This window comes from Dromiciops gliroides, chromosome 3 (assembly GCF_019393635.1).
Source record: "Dromiciops gliroides isolate mDroGli1 chromosome 3, mDroGli1.pri, whole genome shotgun sequence".
NCBI lineage: Eukaryota > Metazoa > Chordata > Mammalia > Microbiotheria > Microbiotheriidae > Dromiciops > Dromiciops gliroides.
This window is the reverse complement of record NC_057863.1, coordinates 434,507,049-434,533,982: the sequence shown is the minus strand read 5'-3', so window position 1 is coordinate 434,533,982 and position 26,934 is coordinate 434,507,049. Positions and strand designations below refer to the sequence as shown.

The window sequence follows — 26,934 nt, the reverse complement described above, 5'->3', positions numbered from 1 at the left end:
TTTGCATTTCATATTCTTATTTTAAGGGAAGCAAACTGGCTAAGGAGAAAAAAGGTAAGAAAAATTAAAGAAAGTTCCAGCAGTTAGTGCTGCGCAGGAGCAATTTTGGACTAATTTAGAGAAGAGCGTGATGTTCTCTTTTATGCTTGACTAGTTTGTTCTCAGGCCCCATTATTAACAGAACAGAACTGGACACCTGAAGGGAATGGTGTTGGGTAGGCAGGCAATGGTCAGCTGATCACAGATACCCAAAGAAAAGCAGGAAGAAGAGAGATCACACCAATGATCTCCATTGCAAGTACCAGGCTCCTCACAGTACTGTGAGGACACCATGTCATGTGACTAGTAAGGACTGTGTCAGATATGGGACGGTGCCAAGTCTATTCTCTGAGCCCAAAAGTGATGTCAAGTTTGTAAAGGGAAAAGAATGAAGCCGAGAAGGATTGAAGCAGGCTATTTATGATGGAAGATTGCAAAGGAGATTTTGTCATCAGAGCCCAAACTGAAAATAAATTCCTAAATTCCCTATTTTCAGTGCTAACCCCATTTATTGTTGTATTTTTCTTGCTTTAATGCACTAATCTCCTTAGAACTGTTCTTGAAAAGGGTCTTGTATAAAACAGTGGGAAAATATCACTGTCAAGTTTCTGCTATATAGGTTTCAAACATTCACAAGAGAAAAAAGACCTGGCCATTTTTCTTCTTTGACCCTATTTTCTTTCTTTAGAGTAACTCTTCTTAAGAAAGTCAAAATATATCTCTGAAATACTTTTTAAGCGGTATGAAACTTGAATAAAGAAAAACACAGGATACTTTCTTCTTATGGGAAAAGTATGTTTTTTTCCCGTTCTCTCAAAGATGTGTTCTTCTAAAATCTTGTTTTGATAACTTTTGCTTTCTGTTTTCCACCATTAGGCTAGGGCTCAGTGATCTACAACTGCTATTGCCTTCTATATCCACTAAGGTTACCTTTCACTTATTCTGAATTTTTGTTGTAGGTACTGATTTAAATATATGTTGTTTCCCTTACTAGAAGAAAAACTCCTTGAAGACAGGACCTGTTTTTGCCTTTTCTTTATGTTTCCATTGCCTAGCACTGTGTGTCTGGAGCACTGTGCTTAATAAATGCTTTTTGAATGATTGTTTTTTACAGGAATCTTTGGCCTTTTGTTATCAGGCACAGCATCTTTAGTAATGTAGCAGTTCACAAATGGATTTAATTTTGTGTGTTTTTCTTGTCTTCCTTTTTTCAAGCATTATTCTCCTGCCTCTTTACAAGGAGGGAACCATGGGTAGGGGCAACCCTGAGTTCTCCCAAGCTAAGCCAACATAATACAATTCCTGGCAGGTGATAATACCAACTTATAAAGGCTTCATCTGCAGGCCCAGCCACAAACTATTTATATATCTGCTTTCTAAGGAGAAACCTCACTTACTTCAGAAAAATTCACCACCAGAAGTATGGCCAGAGTAGAGGGCTTAGGATAAATCTGTAGCATTGGAGAGAAATCAGAGACCTTTTGAAGTGCTGAAGAAGAATTTCTGCCCGAATAACAAAAATGTTTTATTTGTATAGTGCTAAGTACTTTTCACATAATTTGATACCCATTATCTTAATTGTCACAATAATCCAGCAAAGTGGGCAAGCCCAGTGAGGGCTAAAATGACTCTGCCAGAGTCAAACAATCATTAATGGAACCCTAGTTCTTTTGATATCCAACCCTATTTCACTCTATTTGTCCATATTACTTAACTTGTTAATATCTTGCTAAATAAAGCCCTGCTATTCCCTCTTTTTTGTTCTCTGTCAAATTAATCTCTAATTTTGTTATCATAACCTCGTCAATTCATCCAAAGAACAATAGCTGGGGATAATTGTTTTATTTTCTATTTCTGTCTTCTAAGCATGGAGTACACCAAAGAATCAATGTCTAGGAAGACACTCATAAATAATGAGGCTATAGTGTTGGTTCCTCTTTTTTGTTATTGTTATTTTATTGTTGCTCTTGGAGAATAAACCTTTAATTTCTCCAAAACATGTTAACAGATCTTTTGCATTATTGAAATTTGCAGGCAGTGCCTTTCCAGGGGAATGAAAGGAAACTCCTTTCCTTTTCAGTTGGGGCTGTTAATAAACCCAAAGCTAGTCGCTTGGGAAGGTACTTTAACTCTTTCAGGGCAGGTAGACTGCAGGGTCTTGTATTACCTTTATGATGATCATAGTTAATGCCCAAGAGTCAATGCCACTCAGACGACATCACTACTTGGGTGCTTTGGGAGAGTGGAACCTAAGAATTCTTTCTGGCCCCTTGAGTGCCATTAACACTCTCATGTGTTCTCTTGGGAAAGTTGAACTTTGTACACACTTCCTTCCTAGCTCAATGTTGAAGAAATAGGAAACTCAAGATCTGCAAAATCTTTTAGACTATTTTTTGTTATCTTCATACCCAGAAAAATAATATGAGGGGGCTTGTCCTCTGGGAGTTGGCTAGTGTAATAAATTCAGTTCTTTTGTTTGTTTGTTTGTTTGCAGGGCAGTGAGGGTTAAGTGACTTGCCCAGGGTCACACAGCTAGTAAGTGTCAAGTGTCAGACTGGATTTGAACTCAGGTCCTCCTGAATCCAGGGCCGGTGCTCTATCCACTGCGCCACCTAGCTGCCCCCAATAAATTCAGTTCTTAACTGATGTAAAGACCTTATGCTTGCCCCTTTGGTCAAAACAACAGTAGTAAATATTAGATAATTAAGGTCTGTGGTCCCACCAAACTGTTATCCATGATGTTTGTATCATTGTGTGTGTGTGTGTGTGTGTGTGTGTACTCATTGTGTCCTGTCCTCACCTCCTACAACCATTGCCTTGTGGTTTTTATAGTATCTTTTGAAGCATAGTCCATTTGAACTTCGGTCATCTGCCCATCAATTCAGCTCACTTGGTATTTGGTACCGTGCTGTATATTTGTGGATCTCATGCAAATCTTTTCTGTTACAGATTCTTATTGAGTCTAAAAGTGGGAGAAATGACTGTTTTGACCATTCATGATGATAGTTTCAATAGAGGGGTACTACAAGATTATAAAATATCTTAAGAAAACCATATTAGCCATGTCATTGTACTGGGCCCCTGTATTCCTGATTCTTGGCTATGTAGTTGGCTGGGCAGGTGGTATTTGGCAATCCTTGAAGCTGTGACCCATAACTGAATGACTCATTGGACCTACCTGTAACCGAAGCTTTTATTTTGAGAGTGGCATTAGCACTGTATTCATAAGGTAATACATGACACTGTAGTCTACTTTATTCACCTATTCATTTATTTATCTATTTATTCACTCATTCAACCATCTATCCATCCATGTATCTATTTATTTAGGTCATTGTTGTGCAGTGGGTAGAGTGCTGGGCCTGGAGTCAGGAAGATCTGAGTTCATATTTGATTTCAGACATTTACTGGCTATGAGACCATGGGCAAATCACTTCTGTTTTCCTCAGTTTCCTCAATTGTAAAATGGGGATAATAATAGTGTATATCTCACAGAGTTGTTGTTAAGAATCTAATATAGTATTTATGAAAAGTGCTTAGCACATAGTAGGCACCATTTAAATACTTATTCCCATTCCCTTCCCTCTACTTCCCTCCCTTCCTCCCTCCCTCCATCCATTTATTTATTTATATGTTTGTTTCTTTTTATTTTGGTTTGTGCTTTTACTGGAGTAGGGAACCCTGGGTGAGGAAACACCTATAGATTTAGATTGGCAACCTTTCAGAAGGAAGGGAGGGAAAGAGGAAGGAAGGAGTTTATTAAGAGCCTCATAAAGAACCCAGGCACTGTGCTAAATGCTTTACAGATGTCTTATTTGAACTTCACAATAACCCTGGAAGGTGGGTGCCATTATTATCCTAATTTTACACATGAGGAAACTGAGGCAGGCAGATTAAGTCCCTTGCCCAGGTCAAACAGTATGTTTCTGAGGTTGGATTTGAACTCAGATCATCTCATACACCAATGATTTCAAGACCCTTCATCATCCTATTTGAATTTCTCTGGGCAACTCTAACTTTTAAGTAACGCTTCTAAAATGTGATGCTCCAAATTGAATATAGCACTCCAGATATGATCTGCTTAGGTCAAAATACAGCAGGACTATCATCTTCCATAAACTGTATAATAATAATGCAACCTAATTTCATTAGCTTTTTTGGTCTGTCATGTTACATTACTGACTCATTTTGGGCCTCTAGACCGTAGTATTTCCCTCATCTTTTTTGTGTAGTTAATTTTTTAAGTCCAAATGTCAGACTCTACATTTATCCCCATTGGATTTTTTATTAGATACAGCATAGTGTTCTAAAATTTTGAGATTTGGGGTTCCTATGTCTGCCATCCAACTTGTTAGCTCTCTCTCCTAGCTTTGTGTCATCTATAAATTCGATAATCATGCTATCTGTTCCTTTATCTAAGTCATCGATAAAAACGTTAAACATAATAGAGCCAAGCATAGTTATTTGGATGACTCCTGGAAAACTATTAATCCAACCATTAATGACTGTCTTTTTTTTTTTTTTTGGCAGGGCAATGAGGGTTAAGTGACTTGCCCAGGGTCACACAGTTAAGTGTTAAGTGTCAAGTGTCTGAGGCTGGATTTGAACTCAGGGTCCTCCTGAATCCAAGGCCAGTGCTTTATCCACTGCGCCACCTAGCTGCCCCCAATGACTGTCTTTTAAGTTCTACCATTCACTTAGTTAGGAAACCACCTAATTGTCCTGTTTTCAATGCACATTTCTTCATCTTTTCCATAAATACAGTATGAGTTCCTTTGTCAGATATGTTGCTAAAATAAAATTAAAATATGTCTATGGTATTCCCTTAATCTACCGATCTAGTACCCTAATAAAAAGGGAAAACAGGTCAGTTTGACATAGCCTGTTCTTGATGAAGGTATACTATTTATAATTACTCCTTTGATTTCCAGATGTTCACTAAGTATTCCTAGTATAATATATTCCAAAATTTTGCCAGGAAATGAAGTCATTTACTTGTCTATAGTTTGCATACTTTGGCCTAATATTTTTTAAAAACCAGGGCATTTGTCCTTTCTTCTCCAGTCATACAGTGTTTCTATTGTTCTTTACCATCTTCAAAAGATCACTGGCATTGACTCAGCAAGCACATCTGCCAGTTAATTTAGTATGCCATGGCATAGTACATCTAAACTTGGTGATTGGGACTCATTAAAGGCAGCCTGGTACTCACTTTCTCCCTCCTTATCTTGGACATCAGTTCCCTTTTAACCATTTTTGTTCTAACTTTTCATATGATAATTTACCCATGGGTGAAAAAAGTGAAAAGCAGAATATAAGTTAAACAGTTCTATCTTTCCTTCATCTTGTTATCGTCATCTCTTCCATCCCAAGCTATGGTGCTGTCCTTTCTCTGATCTTTCAATTTCCCCAGTCTAGGTTATTAAAAAAAACAAACAAAACCAACCTTATTTGTTTTCCTTTTTGTTTAAAATAGCTTTGTTGGGGGCAGCTAGGTAGAGCAGTGGATAAAGCACTGGCCCTGGATTCAGGAGGACCTGAGTTAAAATCCAACCTCAGACACTTGACACTTACTAGCTGTATGATCCTGGGCAAGTCACTTAACCCTCATTGCCCTGCAAAAAATAAAAATAAAATAAAATAGCTTTGTTTTTCAACTCAATGAACTTTTGTACTTATAGGGGGAAACGATGCTTTAGTATCCATCATGTTATCTGGTCTTGCTCCCTTCTTTTGTACAGATCTTTTTCTAATCTAGATTGGCTGATATGTTTCCTATACATTAACATGAGTGTGTTTATATTAACTCCTTCTCTTTCTTCCTATCAACATTTTCTCTTTGTTTTCAGGATTTCACTTATGACTTCTTCCAATCTCTTTTTGGCTGACTTCTGTAGATTAGTGTGTAAATTCTACCTGTTATTTTCTCAACACTGAAATCTATTATCCCAAAATCTAGCCTGCAGAACAAACAGGCTGGACCTGGATTGCCTCTACTTCTTCATCTCAAAATCCAAAATGGCATCTTAACTTTTCACCATGTGAGGCTGCCATTATTTCCATCTCAGCAACCTTTTCCTTCTTTTTGTAAGAATCGGATCAAGAATATGGAAGTATTTTTCCATATTTTTAGGATGAAATTCTTATTAAGGGAAATAAGCAAATTAATTATTAGCTGCTCTGCTTTGGGCAGAAAGAGAAAATGGCTGTGTACAGATCATTGCAAACCCCTGTCATTACCATAACATGTTTCCATGCCAGTCTTGTGGTTGATTCACCAAACTCTTCATCTATTTCTTTTTTCTGTCTAGATGTTCTATGGTTTAATGGTGTGACAGTCCCCCATGGTTATACCTCCATTGGTCTTGACTCAACTATGATTTTCCTTTATTTTCTGTTTTCCTTCATGACTATATATCTTACTATTAAACAAGAATATTTGCCTTTTCCCCCTTTATCTTTCTTGTATTTTAATTATTATGTATTTTCCTCTACTTAAAAAAGTGAAACACAAATTAAGTCGATTTTTTTCATTTGCAAACCTTTATTTTTTTCCTGACAGTTTGTGTTCCTTGAGATGAATATATAATCTCCCAAAAGTCTCTGATAAATGGTTAGAGTAGTCATTCATTGCTCTAGAGATACTCTAGAGAAAACTAATTTATTTTCTCCTTTTCTCAAAGGATATTGTTAGTTTTGTAAATTATATTTACATTGACCAAATTTCATAACATGAAATAACAAATTGACTTATGTTTCTTGAAAAAACCCTGCAAATTTCCTCAGAATGTTTCTTTTTAAAAATCTGCAAATTTCCTCAGACTAGAAATATGTGAAAATACATTTTTCCCTTCCTTGTGTGGTGATACACGTGGCTATTGGTTTCCTTCAGTGTGATTGAACTCTGAATTTTTGGATATTAAGATAACAGGGTTCTTGGCAGAAAAGTGTTTTGTAAATCTTAAAGTGCTATATAAGTTTGAGATGCAGATAGTATTTTTTATTATTATCATATGAGAGAGAACACAAGTATATAGTATCTGCCATATTACTTTGGAAGTATGGACTGCAGAACTTCTGCTCTAGCTAAAACCGTTGCCACAGGGCAATTAGATGAATTTGTTGACAAGAGTTTCACAAAAGTTTCACTCTGGGGAACTTTCTATGCCAACATAGAGTACCCACTCTGACGAAGTCACAGATAAACTGACTTGAGTAAAGACTAGATCATATCTTCTTACTACTGTTGTATAATATAGCTTCTAGCATAGTGCTAGATACATAGTAGGCAATCAATAAACACTAATTAGCTTTATTATCAATGATAACAACTCACATTTCCATCCTACTTGAGGATTTATGATGTGCTTTCCTCCTCACTATGTAATGTAGCTTGATTATCTCCATTTTGTAGTGAAGGAAATTGAGTCCCCTTGGGGCTATTTGCCTTGCCCATTGTTATATAGCCAGTAAGTTTCTAAGACAGGATTCTAACCTAGCTCTCCTTACTCCATATTCAGTATTATTTTACTATGTTTCTTAGCTTTCCTTTCCTAAATTCTTTATTCCTGACTCCCTTTTAAATTTAGAGTATAGTCTCTTAAAGTTCAATATAACATTATAATGCTATATAATAGCTATTATAAATTGTACTTTGCAGTTAAAAGTAAATTGCAATTCATTGATTCAAATCAGGGGATTGGTAGTCTTTGAAAATTGAGCTCTAAGGTTCTAACCCTAGTCCTACCACCATGTTGAGGGGTAGGGGAGAGGTAACTCACCTTCTGGGCTGTGTTACTTCAGACTGTGACCTGAGAAAGCCTTGAGGACCGGGATCTAAAAGGAAGAGGAGAGTGTTAGTGAAATTCCCTGAATCAGTTAGCAAGCGTATATTAGCACATACTGTGTGTCAGTCTCTATGCTAAGGACTGAACATATGAAGAAAGGCAAAAGACAGCTTGATATCTGGAGGAGCTTACAACCTAATGGAGAAGACAACATGCCAACAACTCTATACATGCAAGAAATAGATGAAATAATTAGAGATAATCTACAGACGGAAGACACTAGCCCAAAACTACTTTATCTCAGGGTTTTCTGGATCCTCCAGCTACTAGTCCATCTCTTCCTCCCCCCTCTCCAATTCTTGTCCTTGTGTATACATGTTGACTTCCAACATACAATGTTAGCTTCTTCCTAAAAGGACTCAGCCATTCTTGAGGGCCAAGGAATACAACCTTAGCCCCCAACACAGTGCCTAGCATATAGTAGGTTCTTTTTTTTTTTTGCTGGGCAATGGGGGTTAAGAGACTTGCCCAGGGTCACACAGCTAGTATGTGTCAAGTGTCTGAGGCCAGATTTTGAACTCAGGTACTCCTGAGTCCAGGGCCGATGCTTTATCCACTGCGCCACCTAGCTGCTCCCCCCCCCCTTTTTTTTTTCATATAGTAGGTTCTTAATCAAATGTCTGGCAAGTCACTTAACCCTGTTTGCCTCAGTTTCCTCATCTATAAAGTGAGCTGGAGAAGGAAATGGCAAACCACTTCAGTATCTTTGCCAAGAAAACCCCAAATGGGCTCATGAAGAGTTGGACATGACTGAAAATGACTAAACAAGACAAAATCGAATGCCTGTTTATTGATCAGTGAATATTCTCCTAAAAAGTGATTGGTGGGGCAGCTAGGTGGCGCAGTGGATAGAGAACCGGCCCTGGAGTCAGGAGTACCTGAGTTCAAATCTGGTCTCAGACACTTAACACTTACTAGCTGTGTGACCCTGGGCAAGTCACTTAACCCCAATTGCCTCACTTAAAAAAAAAAAAAGTGATTGGTGTATCATCCTTGTGGTGTGTGACATAGGTTACTGAGCCCAAGGTTGAAGTGTTATTTTCCTTTAAGAAATATCATTGATTGAGGCTTCTCACAGATGACCTTTTCAAATGATGTTGATCGAGATACTGTTATCATTATACTCCTTTGTAGTTATGCAGAATTTAGGTAGCTTAAATGGCATGGTAAATAGTGTTGGATTTAGAATAAAATCCTACTAAAGATACTTTCTATGTCACCTGGGCAAATCATAATGGTACCTATCTTATATGGTGGTTGTGAGAATCAAATAAAATTTTATGTAGATACATACACACATATGTATATACACACAAAGATATTTTACTTTGGAAACTTCAAACGTTATATAAATTCTAGCTTTTTCTTAATTTTCTTATTATTAAAGAAGATTCATGGAGCCCCTACATACTAGAGAGCATATTTGAATAGCCTTCCCTATGGAATTTCATGTTGATTATATCTCTGAATCATAAGTATGAATTTAATGCCACCTAGCAAAAATGCACAATGTGTTAAGAACCTAGCAACAGGAGTGGTGAACCCATTCCTCTGAGGGAAAAAGGAAACAGAACAATTAGATGCTCATGGCTAGAAGTGATGCTGTTTTCAATCACAAAGTACCTCTTGTCAAGTGGAGTAATTACTGTGGAGTTAGATTTAAAAAAAAAATCTATATTCTTTCTTTGATTCAGAATAGTGCTTAGATAATCTCTGAAAATATGTTCTTAGGTAGAAGTGACTGATCTATATGTATCCTTTATAGCCCAGCAATTCTTGAACAATGCATTGCCACCAACCACTTAGTAATAAGGAATAATTGGATTCATCCTTAATGCAGTGAAAGGATGATGCTGATTTCAGATACTCAGCTTTGCTTTGTGTACTGAAATAAAACCGTTGAACAGAATGTATTTTACTTTCTTAATCTCTCCCTATCCAATTCATGCTGCACATAGCTGCTAAAATACTTTCCCTAAAGGGTGTATGAGTACATCACCACTTCCTTCTACTCCACAGTAAACTCTGGTGACTCCTTATTAATTTCAAGATCAATTATAATTTCCTTTGTTTTGCATTTAAAGCTCATCACAACCTGACCCCCTTTCTACCTTTCCAAGAGTCTTTTTACACATTACTCCTCTCCAGGTATTCTTTTTTTTTTTCTTTTTTTTTTTTTAGTGAGGCAATTGGGGTTAAGTGACTTGCCTAGGGTCACACAGCTAGTAAGTGTTAAGTGTCCAAGGCCGGACTTGAACTCAGGTACTCCTGACTCCAGTGCCAGTGCTCTATCCACTGCGCCATCTAGCTGCCCCCAGGTATTCTTACTATCCAACTATACTGACCTATTTGTTGTTCCTCATACATGATGCTTCATCCTTCATATCCACTCCCAGCAATGACTGTCCTCTATGCCTGGAATGGCTCCCTAGTCACTTCTACCTCTTAGAATTCCTGGCTTTCTGCCTTAAAAACTCAGCTCAGTGCTATCTTCTGCAGTAGGCATTTCCTCATCTCCAGCAGCCTCTAGTGTCTTCTCTAAGGTTACCTTCAATTTCCTATGTGCCCACTTCTACCTCTATATTGCTTCTCTGGTGCAATTCTAAATTATCAATAGGCTACAGTCTACTCTGGTGCCTACTGTGCCCCTTTCTGCCGCCCATTGGGTGATCTTAACTTTAATTCTTTGTAGGCTATGGCAAATCCATTACTGGCAACCATACAAATCACTGAAAGAATATTTTTGTTAGCTTATTGTCCAAAATATAAAGTTGCAGTTCCTGATATTTATTAGGCTTTTTAGGAATAAACATGTCAGGGCGGAGCCAAGATGAAAGAGGAAAGACATTAAATGCACAGAGCTCCTGATACAATTACCCCCAAAACAGCAATAAAAGGAATAAACATGCCAACACCCATAAAATTGTTATTTTCAACAAAATGCCAATGTTCCATCTAAAGTACCTGGCATAAAATACCTCTGTATATCTCTTATATTTGTCCACGTGTCGATTTCAATTAACAAATGTTTCTCTAAGCACTTAGTTGCTAAGGGGAGACATTGTCACCGTTATTAGGATATAGGGTCCTTGAGGGAAGGGACTATTTTACTTTTCTTTGTATCTTCAGTGCTTAGCAACACTATTCCTGGCATTTTGTTAGGGCTTAGTAAAAGCTTGTAGGTTGATTGATTGGTGTCCTGAATTACACTTTTAGGTTTCTAAAATGAAGGGTGAAGGTGGTGCCCTCATTTTTTTCTAATTTTTTTTTTTTTTTGGTGAGGCAATTGGGGTTAAGTGACTTGCCCAGCGTCACACAACTAGTAAGTGTTAAGTGTCTGAGGCTGGATTTGAACTCAGATTCTCCTGAATCCAGGGCCGGTGCTCTATCCACTGCGCCACCTAGATGCCCCGTGGTGCCCTCATTTTGCTAATGCTCTCCTACTCCCACTGATGTGGTTAACATTTCCCCCCAATTTTGCTGCAAAGAAACGTTGCCCTTGCGTGGTGTTTTGGCCTCTAAATGCTATTAAGGAGAACCAGTTCCAAGGTGTTGGCACTTGCATGTGGATGGGGCTGCTTTAGTTGTTACACCCTTTCAAAAAAAAGAAAGTGTTGGCTGAGGGTGCAACCTGGATAGAATTTGCTTCCAAATGGAGAGCAGTTTAATGAGTTTGGTTGTTTCAACCTGATCCCTTGGGGGCATTTGAATACATCACAAACCACCACACTGTTGGCTCAAGTGGCAGCGTCTTGGTGAAAACCATTTTGGACTAGAATATAAAGTACTTCATATCCGGATCTGAGGCGGTTCTTACATTCCACTTTTCTGGCACCGTGCTTGGCTTCGGGAATAGTACTTACACTTATTAGACTATCTTGACTTAACAAAAGGATTAGACAGTGGTCTATCCAGTGTCAGGTTGTTATTCCCCTTTGCCCAGACTAAATATAGCTTAATCTCAGGGCCAACTAAAGAGCTTTAAAAACCCTTGCATTTTCATTTGCCCAAAGGATAATTTTGTTTAGATTGACCTGTGATTCAGCAGAAATATCAGGACATTCCTATTTTTCATTATGTTGGAACAAATGTGAACTCTGCTGTGAAAAAGGATTACTGTTCCTATTCATTGAAATATTAGTCTTTTCAGTGTGTAGCAATCCTTTCCACTTTTTCCATTAATTTTTTTAAAAAAGCGATCCTTGTGGCAGTCAAAATAGTAATCATAACATTTAATGGTACATTCATTAGAAGCCCTTTGAGGACAGTTTTGTTTTGTTTTGAACTTCCAGGCCTGTAGAAATTTCATTAGTGTGCCAAATTTATATAGGAATTAGCCCAATTTTAGGGCCTTTGGTTTGCACTCTATTTCATTTGACCAACTCAGGGTCAGTTAGGAAAAGATAACTGAAGTGAGAGGAAAGAGATGAGCATCTTCAAAGAGAAGATCAAAATGATTCAAGAGAAACTTCCTCTCCCACCTCAAACCCTCCTAATCTGTATCCACCCAAAACAACTGACCAGTCCAGAGATCAGCAAACTATATGGCCTGCAGGCTAACTCTGGCCTGCTGCCTGCTTTCCTCTAGTCTTGGATCTAAGAATGGCTTTTACACTTTTAAATAAAGTGTTGTTTTATATTCAAATGTAAAAACCATTCTTACCTCACAGTGCTATAGTTTGCTGATGCCTGGAATAGATTATCTGATTCTTGAACCTGAAGTCTGTAACTGCTTTGTGGACCATAATTTGGACCATTTCATCAATCCATTCATTCCAAAAGCATTTTATTCTGCTCTGTGCTGGAGATATAAGGAAAGGGAAAAGACAGTTCCTGCCTTCAAGGGGCTCACAGTCTAATGAGACCACAAGCCAACAATGCCATACAAATTAAATACAGGATAAACTGGAAATAAATCAACAGAGCTGGAAGCTGGAGGTTAAGCTCCGGGAATTGCATCAAGAAGAAAATGAAAGAGCAGTAACTCCCCATGCTACACAAATTGTTCACTAAAAATTCTGAGAAAAGGAACTTTTCTGCAGGTAGAATCCAAGACACACTGGTTACATTGGGCATTCAGGTACCTGGAGAAAACTTTCTACCTAACACCAAGACAATGAATTTAGGTCTCAGCCGGAAAAAGATCTTGCTTTGTATATCCAGAAGATACCATTTAATCATTCTAAGCTAGAAAACTAAGATTACATATATATTGGGGGGGGGGTAGGGAACAATGAGAATTAAATGACTTGCCCATGGTCACACAGCTAGTTAAATGAAGTGGTTGAGACGGATTTGAACTCAGGTCCTCCTGAATCCAGAGCTGGTACTTTACCACTGCGCCATCTAGCGGCTCCGATTGCATGCCTATTATGTCGTTTGGTGTAGTTTGCAATCCCCCATCTCTGCCCTTTCCCCATGATTTCAATAGTTGTCTATTAGCTTGGCCTCTTGGCCAGAGCATCTGCTAGACTAGAGGACAGTATGGGAAGCCAGCATTGAGACTCCAGCTGGATCTGCAGAAAAACAGCAAAGAATTTCAGCAAAAGAATATAGGCAGAAGGGGCAACTAGATGGTGCAGTGGTTAAAGCACCGGCCCTGGAGTCAGGAGTACCTGAGTTCAAATCCGGCCTTAGACACTTGACACTTACTAGCTGTGTGACCCTGGGCAAGTCACTTAACCCCCAATGCCTGCAAAAAAACCCCCAAAACAAAACAAAACACAAAAAAAAGAATCTGGGCAGGAGGCACCATAGGGGAGCTTTCTGATTAGGGGCTGCCTGTTCCGTCCAATAGAATATAAACTCTTAGGGAGCACTTTTCCTTTGTATTCTCAGTACCTAGCACAGTATAGAATAAATGCTTTGAGAAGAAATGGATAGGGGAAGCTAGGTGGCGCAGTGGATGGAGCACCGGCCCTGGAGTCAGGAGGACCTGAGTTCAAATCCGGCCTTAGACACTTGACACTTACTAGCTGTGTGACCCTGGGCAAGTCACTTAACCCCCAATGCCTGCAAAAAAACCCAAAACAAAACAAAACAAAAAAGAATCTGGGCAGGAGGCACCATAGGGGAGCTTTCTGATTAGGGGCTGCCTGTTCCGTCCAATAGAATATAAACTCTTAGGGAGCACTTTTGCTTTGTATTCTCAGTACCTAGCACAGTATAGAATAAATGCTTTGAGAAGGAATGGATAGGGGAAGCTAGGTGGCGCAGTGGATGGAGCACCGGCCCTGGAGTCAGGAGGACCTGAGTTCAAATCCGGATTCAGACACTTATCACTTACTAGCTGTGTGACCCTGGGCAAGTCACTTAACCCCAACTGCCCTCAAAAAAAAAAAAAAGGAGAAGGAATGGATAAATGAGGTCCTCCAAGGGGTGGAAGATTGGATCCAAAAACAGTTGAAGGGTCAGATAGTCTAGTTCAGGGGTCAGCAAACTATAGTACAATGCCTGGCAAATAGTAGACGCTTAATAAATGTTTATTGAAAACAGTTAAATCGTGGGACAGCTAGGTGGCACAGTGGATAAAGCACTGGCCCTGGATTCAGGAGGACCTGAGTTCAAATTTGGCCTCAGACACTTGACACTTACTAGCTGTGTGATCCTGGGCAAAAACAAAACAAAAAACAAACAAACGAACAAAAAAGAAAACAGTTAAATCTTAGTTTTTTGAACCAATAGCACATCTAAAAAGAAATCCCTTTTTTTTTTTAAAACAACTTAATTCCCTGGCACCATGAACTTATAGATGACACATAGCTTGCTTCTGCCAGGCATATTAGCATATTCAACCTTCTGTTGGTGTTGGGTCATGGGTGGCCTCCAACCAGGCTAAGACTGGGAGATGGGCCAAAAATAAATGGTCAGCAGAGCTCTGAAGGTGAATCAGAGGTTAGAGTCCACTGAGTAAAGGAAGAACTCTGGGACATGGGCAAGGTCCTGAGTCCAAGATTGGGTTTAAACCAGATTGACAGAAATCATAGTTAAGGCAATGGAGTGTAGAGCCTGGCACAGTCCAGAGGTTAAAGGTTACAGAATACAGGTATAGCTCATGATTCAAAGTTAAAGCCAAGTCTGAAAAGGAAAAAAAAAAGCAGCTTAGAAATGGAGCTTGGGCTGGGAAACTGGGAATGGTATCTTCTGGGCTTGAAAAGGCCTGTTAGTAGCCACAGCAACACAATTTGAGGTGTATCCACTTGGATCTCTGCTCTAGTTTAGTTCCCAGTACACAGCTAGAAGTTTGGCTAGTAGTCCAGCCAAATGATCTTTACTGTTCTTTCACACATGACTGATTCCCTCTCCCATCTCTATGCCTTTGCATAGGCTGGCCTCCCTACCTGGGACCTGGGATGTACTCTCCTTTCAACTGTGCCTCTTAGAATTCCTAGTTTCTTTCAATTCTCAAGTTTGAGACCTTTTGTGAACCATCCCCCCACCCCCCACCCACTACTATCACTCCCCAATCACTTTGCCTGTGTGTATATATGTGCATTTCTTTTGTACATGTTTAGATATATTCATGTTGTCTCCCCTAATACTCCCCTTTACATTTTATCCTTTTTTCTCTGTCTTTCTGCCATACCACACTCCTTCAACTTCAGTCCACTGTCATTATTAAAGAAGTTGACTTTCTATGAACATCAACTCATCTCATCATCTTGCCATCAACCATCACTTCACCTGGTAGCAGTTAAGCTACAACTTTGTTTTCCTTCCCTTGACACCCAAGACACTAATTACCTGAGCTCACTGTTGCTGCCCTCAGCTGAATTCATTCCTCTAAACTTTTTCTTCTTGCCCTCTGCTACAGCTATATCATCTATTTCCCAAAAAGCTACTGATACCACTTGTCAAATTTTGTTTGTTCCCATACCTGTCCTTCTATGAAACAAAACAAAACAAAAAACCTATCAGAGAACTGCTAGGGAAAAAAGAGAATACCAGTGTATTTGTCCCAAGAACAAGTAGGCATGAATTATGGGGAGACCCTTCTAAAGAAGGAACTCAAAGACTCCCTCTTTCTGTGGGTATATAAGGTTTCTTTGCTCATTGGTTACAGTGTGATATCAGTTTCATCAGCATGATACAAATCCACCCAAAAGCAAATACTATAACAAGAATAGATGTAATGCAAATCAGTTGAACAATTTCATTTATAACAAGAATGTAGGATCTACCAATCAATTTGATAGTTTGACTTAATGGAAACACTATGATAAGATTATATGATTCCAAAAAAAGGGGTTTGGCAAGGACAAAGATGCCCAGATATTTTTACAAGATAGGGACTTACTATCCTGGGGAAAGAAATCATCAGATAGGGGTTTATCTGCTAGCTATCTGGGTTCAGTTTGGACTTCAGTCAAAGGGCATTTTGCTCCCATTAATCCAGAGTTTTATAAAATCCTTTTGGATAATAAGGCAGCTCCATCAAATTCAGGTGACCGATACATTCATCATAACACACTTATTACCTTCTCTATCAAGACAGAATTCTCACTGTCTGGCACAGGAAAATAAGAGAATTTCTGAGTTGGAATGGATCTTGGGAACCATCTGGCCAAACCTCATCCTTAAATATCTGCCAAAGTGAATAGTACTTTTTCCTCCTTCCAACAAAGTGGGCAGTATCCTTTGCCTCCATTGAGAGGGAAAACACTCCCTCCTGAAGAAACTCATTCCCTTTTGAAGCAAATCTATAATTTCCAGCCATTGCTCCTTTTTCCTTCTTCTAGGATAGCAAAATGTAGTCCCTTGATCAAATATTTCTTGTCCAAGTAGAAAAGAGAGTGACATATTTTCTTTTGTACCTGGACATTCTTTTTTCATCATTCCTACCATGATATAAATTCCAATGATATCTTTTTTTCTTTTTTTGGGGGGGGGGTGAGGCGATTGGGGTTAAGTGACTTGTTGTCAAGTGTCTGAGGCCGAATTTGAACTCAGGTCCTCCTGACTCCAGGGACAGTGCTCTATCCACTTCGCCACTTACGTGCCCCAATTCCAATGATATCTTGACTTGATACAAATAGAGATTCATGGATTTGACCTCTGCTATTGCTTTTAAAGCTTATCCTTTTATATATTTGACCTTGTGGATAAGGTACTCTTCCATGTGATATTTAAAAAGGCTCAAGAGACTTAGTTTCTGAGTAATTTAATAATTTTATTAATAAAGGCCAGCACATTTTAATAAAAGGATGGCCATTTGTCTGTCTCTCTTAGACCAAAGACTTCTGATGGTGGTGGGGTCAGTTTATATGCCATGCCCTTCAAAGAATAGGTGTTCCTGAGGGATGGAAATCAACTTGGATTGGTTAACACAATGGGAGCTGTGGGCTATATTAAAATGAAGGTATTAGGGTACATGACTTATGTCATTCAAATCCTGGTCAAAGAGACATCAATTTCCATATCACCTGTCTTTATAACGTCTATTTTTTTTTTTTTGGTGGGGCGATGAGGGTTAAGTGACTTGCCCAGGGTCACACAGCTAGCGTCAAGTGTCTGAGGCTGGATTTGAACTCAGGTCCTCCTGAATCCAGGGCCAGTGCTTTATCCACTGCACCATCTAGCTGCCCCCATCACCTGTCTTTATAATAGGAAGAATCAACCTTTTCCCAGACCTTCATGAGCAAACATGATGAGCAGGAATATATCCATTAGCCCAAAATTGGAATTTCTTTCACTGTCTGATTAGATCTCTAAGAGAGATGGATGAGGAAGTAGAAAAAGGGGAAAACCTTAATCCCAATACAATAATTAGTTATTAAATATAAGAGAAAATATTCATTTCTCATATGCAGAGGGTAGACCATTAGGTCCTTTTAACTTTGATTTGCTATATATTATAGTACAGGTGGAAAATGTCTGTCATAACTGCTTTTTCTGTTGGTGCATTTGAATGGGCAGACAGTGATTGAAGTAAGGAATGTTGACAATAGTGATGACATTGTTTCTATGGAACTTGGGGTTTAGTTCCCACTGCCTCTCTGTTAGATCTGTGATCTCATTCTTTTCACAAGTGATGCAAAGAATTTGGGTCATTCCTGGTTGGAGTAATGGCCCAGAGGCGTGAAGGGAAGGTAACAAGAATTGATTAAGTACCACTATATGCAAGGCACTGTGCTACTCACTTTACAAATATTGCTTCTTTTGATCCTCACAAGAACCTTGGGAGGTAGGTGCTACTATGACTTCCATTTTACAGTTGAGGAAACTGAGGAAAACAGAAGATAAGTGACTTGTCCAGTGTTAAACAACTAGTTAAGTATCTAAGGCCAGATTTGAACTGAGGTCCCACTGCCTTACCTACTATGCCCCATAACTTGCCTATGTTGGATGCTAGTAATTTTTTCCTCTCTTAAAGTTCTATTTTTTTTTTAAGAACTAAGATTGGATTTCCAGTCATTCCTACCAATTTTCTTTCCTTCCCAGCATCAACAAGTGTACATGATTGTTCAAGAATGGTTATGGAAATGAGATTGAGAAGCTTGTCTTGTCATTTCATTGCAAAAAAATAAGATGAAGTCAAATTTGAAAGTCATTTAATTTTTCACTGTTTTGGGGTCAAAGATTTTTACAGATGACTACTTTAACACCTTTTCTCTTCTCTTCTCTTCTCTTCTCTTCTCTTCTCTTCTCTTCTCTTCTCTTCTCTTCTCTTCTCTTCTCTTCTCTTCCTTTTCTTTTCTTTTTGCGGGGCAGTGGGGGTTAAGTGACTTGCCCAGGGTCACACAGCTAGTAAGTGTCAATTGTCTAAGGGTGGCTTTGAACCCAGGTCCTCCTGAATCCAGGGCCAGTGCTCTATCCACTGCGCCATCTAGCTGCCCCTGGAGTAGTTTTTAAATAAAAAAATTGATATCCCATAATCAGGAGGGAATTTGCATGCTTGAGGAAAAATAGCTATGGTGCTTTATTTTAAATAAGCATTTCTCATTTTTAAAATGTTATTAGGCACGTAAGCACACGTCTGTGCCATGTTATGATACTCTTTCTCTTTGTCAGTGTGTACCATGTACACAGACTTTTAACTTTAGCATTTCCACTGAGAATATCCCTTGCAGTGAAACCAAATGAAAGATGAAGTAGCTATTGGCCATGCTTCAGGAAGTCACCTATAATTACCAAAGATTGCAGAGCGCATCTGTCAAAGTGTGGGTGAATTCCAGTATGTCAGTACTTGCTGGGGGTGGGGGGTGGGGGCGTATGAGGAGTTTATTAGAGGGCTGGTATTAAAATCACCCTAGGTGTACATATTCTGTAGTACTCTATCTCTGAGGAAAACAGACACCCTACCCTTTTCATTCATTCCTCTTTAAATATTGCTCATTTCTATTCAGCTTGACCAGGTGGTATGGCAAAATTAACCAGGTGGGGACATGAATTCATCCAGGTCACATGAGTTACAGTGCAGCCAGAGACTTAGTGACTTAGTGAATGATCCCATGGGCAAATGAAACAAAATCATCATCAGAAGGAGCTGGTGGCAAACTTTCTTTAGATTAGAATTTAAAATAAACAAGGTCTTTTCATGCTGTGATAGAAAACACAAATAACTCCAATATCCCAACAGAAGGTATCCAATATCCCCAGAAGAAAAGTGATCCTTAGTCATCCTACCTTTTTCTAGTATCTTCAACCTCTCCTAGTTTCTCTCCTACCTTTATGAACCCTCTTTTTAACACTTTATAACACTCTCCTTTGTTGACTTATCTTCTATATCACACCCCCTAACTGTGAGTGTTCCCTACTGTTGAGGCCTAAGATCTCTTCTTTTCTCCCTCTATATTCTCTCTTCTGGTAACTTCATCAGATTCTGTGGGTTTAAGTATCTCTATGTAGATTCCTCCCAGATCTATACATCCAGTCCTGGTTTCTCCCCCAAGCTTCAGTCTCACCTAACCAATTTCCTACTAGAGGCTTCAAACTATTATATCCCAAAGTATTCTTAAACTCATATTTCTGAAAGCTAACTAATTATCTTTCCCTCTAAACTTTCTCCTCTTCTAGACTATTTCTAGACTATTCTATTTCTCCCAAAGGCATGATTAACCTTCCAGTGTCTCAGGTTTGTAATTTCAGTTTATCCTGGAATCTTCACTTTCCTAATCCCACATATTCAATCAGTTGCCATATCTTTCCTTTTCATCCTTCACACCTATTTGGCCACCATGCTTTAAGTGGCTCACCACTCCAGTTCATTCTAAGCAGGGTAATTTTCCCTAAGCAGGGGCAGGTAGGTGGCATAGTGTATAGAGCATTGAGCCTAGAGATCAGAAGGTGTGAATTCAAACTCAGTATCAGACACTTATTAGCTGTGTGTCTCTGGGAAAGTCACTTTACCTCAGTTTTTTCAGTTGTAAGATGGGAATCATAATAGCCCCTTCCTCCCAGGGTTGTTGTGAGGATCAAATGAGGTAAAATTTGTAAAGGGCTTAGCACAGTGCACATTGTAGGTGCTGTATAAATGCTATTATTATTAAGTGCAGATGTATCCATGTGACTCCCCTCAAGCAACTCCAATGGCCGGCTATTGCTCCTTATAAAATAGAAATCCTATTTTGTTTTTAAAGTCCTATATAACCTGGTCCCAACTTACTTTTCTAGCTTTATCTAGTGTTGTTCTTCCTCCCACACTCTTTAATCTAGCCATACTGGTCTTCCCTTTATTCCTCACATGTGGCACTTTTATAAAATTCTGCTCTCTCTTTTAAGATGCAGCTTAGGCACCATCTTTTTTGCATGAAGCCTTTACTGTTCCCCCAAATGCTACTGTTCTCTTTCCCAAACTACCTAATATTTAATTACTTTGTATATACTTGTATTTATTAACTGTATATTTATGCTGTGTGTACTTTTTATATGTGCTTGTTTTCTCCCCATTAGAATATAAGCTCCTTAAGAATAGAATTGATTTCATTGTTTTGTATTTTATCTCCTAACTCACGAGTATCTTAAAATTTAGGACATAATATGAATCTAGCAAATACAATATATACTTAATAAATACTTGTTAATTGATTACCTAATACCATTTTAAGAAATTGAACTTTGCCTCTCATATATACTTACCTATGCATGGATTTTTTTATTTTTACTTTTAGGTCATTTGGCCATTCTTGAAGTTCACCACAACCTTTTAAGTCAAACCTGATTTCGGAATGGAATAAGGCTGAAAAATTATCCACTTTCCTCCCGTGTGAGATTGAGACTAGACTGGGATGGTCTTTGGTGCTTGGGACTAGATTCTCACTGCAACCATGAGTTCAGAGGAAAAGGGCATATCCCCTGCTCACAGAACCTCCACTCCAACCCATAGAAGTGCCTCCTCTTCATCGTCCTCCCAAAGGGAAAGTAGGCAGGTAAGAAGCCAGTATGAAACACTTTTTGTTTTTGTATATATACTAATATAGTGCTGATTTTTCTTTCTTTCTTTCTTTAGTGCTAATTTTCTATATGATAAACTTGATACTTTTTGTGTGGACTCAGGTGAATTCTGGAAAAGCACATCATTTGTCTGCATTTCCCTTGCTGCTTTCTGTTTCTCTGTTTTTGGACCATGTGCTTCATAATTCTTTTGCTCAAATAACTTCTTTCTTTATCTTTATTCCTATAGCTACTGTTGACATTCTAGAGGAAAACTCATTGTTTTTCTTAGGTGCCCCCTGACTATGGCATAGGTGACAAAGATTCACTACATTTACCTCTCCTCAAGTGTTTTTTCCTCTTCTTTCAAAACCTAGGCTACAGGAAGGAGATGGATAGTGATGTGGAAGTGGTAGAAGCCATGATATATGTATCAAACACTGGGCATCTGAAGGTTATAGAAGGGGCAGAACCAGAAATCTTTATAGTATTGTTATAATTTTCTTCACTTGTAGAAGGAAGAGTGAACGATTTTCGATACTAGAAAGGAACATACTGACTTCTGTTTAATATTTGATTGGACTTAGTGATAGTAAAAGTTCCCAAATTAAAATAAGAGTCTAAGTGTTGTATTAGGAATTGAAAGCAGCCAAACTTAAGATAAAATTAGTGAAGATTCAGCCAGTTGGCTGACATTGCTCGGTCCTAGGAGGAAAAGCTCATTATCCCAGTTGCACAACATTTTTTATTCATAGGACTACTTTACTGGTATGCATATGGAAGCCATTTTAGCAGAATGTGTGGCCTTTTGCCCCAGGAATATTACTAGTCAACTCAGGTCCTACTGACTCCAGAGCCAGTTCTCTATCCACTGCGCCACCTAACTGCCCCTCAATCCACTGCTTTCTAAGGCAGTCATCATTAACAGACAACCCACGGTCTGAATTTTTATCTTGGTATAGCCAAGTTTGGATCATCCAAGAAGCCTCCTAGAGAGCAGAAATTTTCAGCAGCCCATACTACCATAATGGAAATACACACACACACACACACACACACACACACCAGCAATGATATATCACATTTGGAATGCTAGGACCCAGGTAACTCCCAATTCCTTTTGTAATCTGAACAGAACCATGGAGAGTTCCATTAACTGCTCACTGAAAGATCAGACTAGTGACTTTGATGCCAATAATGATGTCTCTTGCTCTCTTGAGCTGGACTTTGATGCTTTACCATTATTGAATTCTGTTGTATGGTACTAAAGGGACAGCTAAATTCTGTTTACCAGGGGCAGCTAGGTGGCACAGTGGGTAAAGCACTGGCCCTGGATTCAGGAGGACCTGAGTTCAAATTCAGCCTCAGACACCTGACATTTACTAACTGTGTGACTCTGGGCAAGTCACTTAACCTTCATTGCCACACTAAAAAATAAAATAAAATAAAATAAAATTCTGTTTACCAAAGACAGATGCAAAATACACTAAATATATTATGACAAATGCTTGGATTTGTTTATTGCTTTGCTTATGTGAATTCAAAGTAAAGGAATGGTACTGTTAACTTTACGAAAACAAAATATAAAGAAAACTTCAATATATTCAGTCCTTCACATTGCTGGACTGTGAATTAACCTCATCTTCCTTCTGGCCATTTATTTTCATATTCTTTTTTGCTGTAGCTCTCCATCTCCCTATGTGAAGGGACTGTATGTTTTGGGAAATAAAATAAGATGAGAGCTTTGGTGTTAAAGCCAACATATCCCCTCAGTAGCTGTGAAAGAAGAGGGATCAAGGAAACTCTGGAGAGATACGGCAGATGAAAATTATTAATGGGTCAATACAATAACCTCTGTCATTCATTACTTTTTTGCTTTTGTTTTAATGTTATATATTTGCACCTTTATTTTTTTACATCACTGTTACTCCCCATTTCTTGCACCTTCCCACCAGTTCTGTCTGTGGCACCTAACAAGGAAAAGAGAAATAGGAAGGAAAGAACTAGAAAGAAATTATAATGGTTTATTGATTGATTCCTGCCCCAAATCTGCAAGGCATTCTGATAGAAGTCTGTTATTAGTTCTGTCTTCCACTCTATTTTTGTCTATGTCAACAACTAATTAATCTTTCTAAATTATGGTTTTTCTCCTTTCAGCCCTTTGCTTAATAGACTTAAATAGTTCCTTCTAACCCAGAGAATAAAGTCCATGTTTATTAGCTTGGTATTCAAAGTCTTCTTACAGTCTATCCCAAACTGTCCATCCTTATATAACATTAATCTCCTCTGCTTTCTTCACTGAAGAATACCTTATACCTAGTCTTTTTGTTTTCACTAATTGTTCTTCCCTTGCCTGAAATGCTCTATTTTCTCCTCAACACTTAATTCCTACCTGTCTGTCAAGGAAGTCTTTGCTAACATTGCCTGACTATATTGATCCATTCACTGCCTGCACAAAAAAACTAAATAAATAAAAGAGATAACTGATAACATAAGACACTCCATAATATTAGTTTTAGAGATCAGCATAGGGACTAGACCTTTGAATTCATTGCCAGGGGGAAGTTGCAGGTGAGAAAATTCCTTTTGCCAATGCAGTTTAGTGTTTTCTCTGCAACTGTGCTAGTCTTATGAAGATTGCCTAGAGAGAACACTGAGGGATGAAGTGACTTGCCCAGTGTCACCAAGCCAGTGCATGTCAAAGGAGGACCCAAAAATTCATCTTTTCGTCATTGGGGCTGGCTCTGTAGCCACTACACCAAGCTGCCTCTCTACCATGTGACTTTGTGTTGTAAAGTTAATGATTAGAAATCATGGGGCTGAAAGATCTTAACCTATTATCAAACTTTAAACAGGTCAAAATATAGATAAATAATAGGTAAAATAATTAATAATAATAATAATAAATCAGCATTTATATGGCACCTTAAAGTTTGCAAAGTACAGATGTTATTATTGTTTTATTTGAATCTCACCATAGATAGCCCTGTGAGACTGTTATTACAGGTGTTATTGCTGTTTTACAGATGAGGCTCAGAGAGGTTAAGCTACTTACCCAGGGTCACACAGGTAGCAAGTGTCAGACAGGGGATTTGACCCTAAGTCTTCCTGATTCTGAGCACAGCAATTCCATCTACTACTTCTCATAGTATGTTTTCCCTGCCCAGCTAGATTATAAACTCTTTGAAGACAGAGATCATGCCACATGATTCTGTGTATTTTCACCAGCACAGTGCCTCAGTTGCAACAAAATCTCAGTAAATATTTTTCTTTTGATTACTGTCCCAAAGTCAGAAGACATGTTGATTAGTCAGGTTTTATTTTTATTTATTTATTTTTTACATTTGGTAATTTTTCCCCATATAAATATTTTATTATTTTCCAGTTACATTTAGAGATAATTTTCAACATTTATTTTTATAAGATTTCTAGTTTCAAATTTTTTCCATCCTTCCCCTCCCTCCCCTCTCCCCAAGACAGCAAGTAATCCGATATAGGTTATATATGTACAGTAACATTAAACATATTTCTGCATTAGTCATGTAATGAGAAAAGAATCAGAGCAAAAAGGAAAAACCTCAAAAAAGAAAAACAACAACAGAAACAATAGAAATAGTATGGTTTGATCTGCATCTAGATTCAACAGTTCTTTTTTTTTTTTCTGGATTTGGAGTGTACAATGTTCTATTCCATTTCTGTTATAGACATTTTTTTTTCCGGATGCATGGCATTTTACTGTTGTTCTTCCTGACACTATTTCATATGTCCCAAGTAATGAAAGATGTTAATGAAAAAAATAGGGATCCAGGGCCCTTCCTATTTCACTTTTTTTTTTTTTTTGCAATTGAAGAGATTGAGAAATTGTTTTCCAGGATGTGCTCTATTTAGTATTTGCCAACTTGAATACATTAGCAATTATCATTTGCATTTAATTCAAATCCAAAATTGTCTTTTTTCTTTTTTTTACTGACAGCTTACAAATGAGACTTTTCCTATAAAATCAACTATTACTCATCATCTACAAGAAACATACTTGTTGAAATTTCAAATAGGAAAGGAAGAGGCTGAGTAGACATCTGCTTAGACTATTCCTCAACAAAGCAATAAACAAACCTTATTACTGAAACTATCCTAGGTGCCACCATAGTTTATAATCTCTTGCCAAGAGATGAAAAGTGAAAATGTTGACTGTGGCAATTCTTGTGGCATATTGGGTACTCTTCCATTGGATTTTGGCAACATCTTGGCTCAAGTCCTTTTGGCAAGGACATATCTGAGAAGCTGTCATGTTGTGGCCATGTGATTTCAATGTTAATACACAACTGAAAGTTCTCAATGAATTCTGCTCATGGAGTAGTGGACTTTTCAGTGATAGGCCATGAAATGGGAAAGCATAATAGCTGGTCAGTGAATATATGAGACCAAAGTCCTGAATATTAAATTCCTTGTCTCTCTATGAGATTTTTAGCGTTGGAATTGCCAGCCTATTACAGATAATAACCAGGTCTCATTGCATGTTTATCAAAAGAATTGGCCCATATTTTTGTTGAAGCAATACATATAGAGGTTAAGTGAATTACTTAGTAACTAAATTTATATCACACTTTAAATCTTGCAATGGTTTTTACATGCATTATCTCATTTGAGCTTCACGATAACCCTGTGAGGTAAATCTGGAAATACACATATTCATATACACAATCACCTACCTGTACATACACAGGCGTGCCTATGTGTGTGTTTCTCTTGGGGGGGGGGCAACCTTTAGTTAGGATTGGCTTATATTTGTGAAAAAATAGAGAAGTAAATGTTTTCAACTAGTTTCGATGAGACTTTAAGATACTGAGGAAGAGGAAGTCAGTGGGAATGAAAACGAGGGGACTTAGTGCCTGATTCATGATCAGGGAGTAGGAAGTAGGAAGAGTTGTGAAGAGTAACTTAGGTTTAAAGGTTAGTAGGGATAATAGTGGTATCAATAATACACATAGACAAGGAAGGAAGGGGAGCTTGTTCATTGTGGAAAATTAAGCTTTCAATTTCAGAGATGCTGAATTTATGTAAGTGTCCATCAAATCATTTAAGATTGGGGGCTTGAGTTCAGGAGTTCAGATTTGGGAGTCATATTGAGCTGAGAGGTAAAATCAATAACAGTGGATAAGGTCTTTAAGGAAGAAAGGCTGGGGACAAAAAGCACAAAGTAGCAAAGACAAAACCTTAGGGAATAACCATCTTTAAGCATAAGGAAGAGGAGAGGCCAGCCTAAACAAAAGAAAAGAAAGCAGTTGGGTTGGAGAATTGGCAACATCTCAGAGGCCTTAGGAGAAAGATTCAGGTTTGTTTGTTTTTTTCTAAAAGACCTATAATGTCATCAATGAATAGTCCCCTAATTTATTTATTTTTTGTTTTTTGTTGTTTTTTTGTTGTTTTTTGTTTTGGTTTGGTTTTTTGCAGGGCAATTGGGTGACTTGCCCAGGGTCACACAGCTAGTAAGTGTTAAGTATCTGAGGTCGGATTTGAACTCAGGTACTCCTGAATCCAGGGAAGCTAGGTGGCATGTATAGAATTCTGGACTTGGAGTCAAGACAATCTGAGTTTGAATCCTGTCTCAGATCCTTACTAATTCTGTGACCCAGACAAGTCATTTGACCTCTTTTTTGCCTCAGTTTCCTTATTAGTA

General features: G+C 38.3%; 1 protein-coding gene across 8 annotated transcripts in view; it reads left to right on the top strand.

Annotated features, from left to right (window-relative positions):
• The window catches only part of OSBPL6 (oxysterol binding protein like 6), a 273,481-nt gene that overhangs the window by 134,575 nt on the left and 111,972 nt on the right, over positions 1-26,934 (top strand). For all 8 annotated transcript variants that reach the window (XM_043992204.1, XM_043992203.1, XM_043992206.1 and 5 more), the window contains one exon: positions 20,996-21,253. In XM_043992204.1, coding sequence (XP_043848139.1) covers positions 21,152-21,253 — 102 coding nt within the window. In that variant the 5' untranslated portion in view covers positions 20,996-21,151. The remainder of the gene's footprint in view (positions 1-20,995; positions 21,254-26,934) is intronic.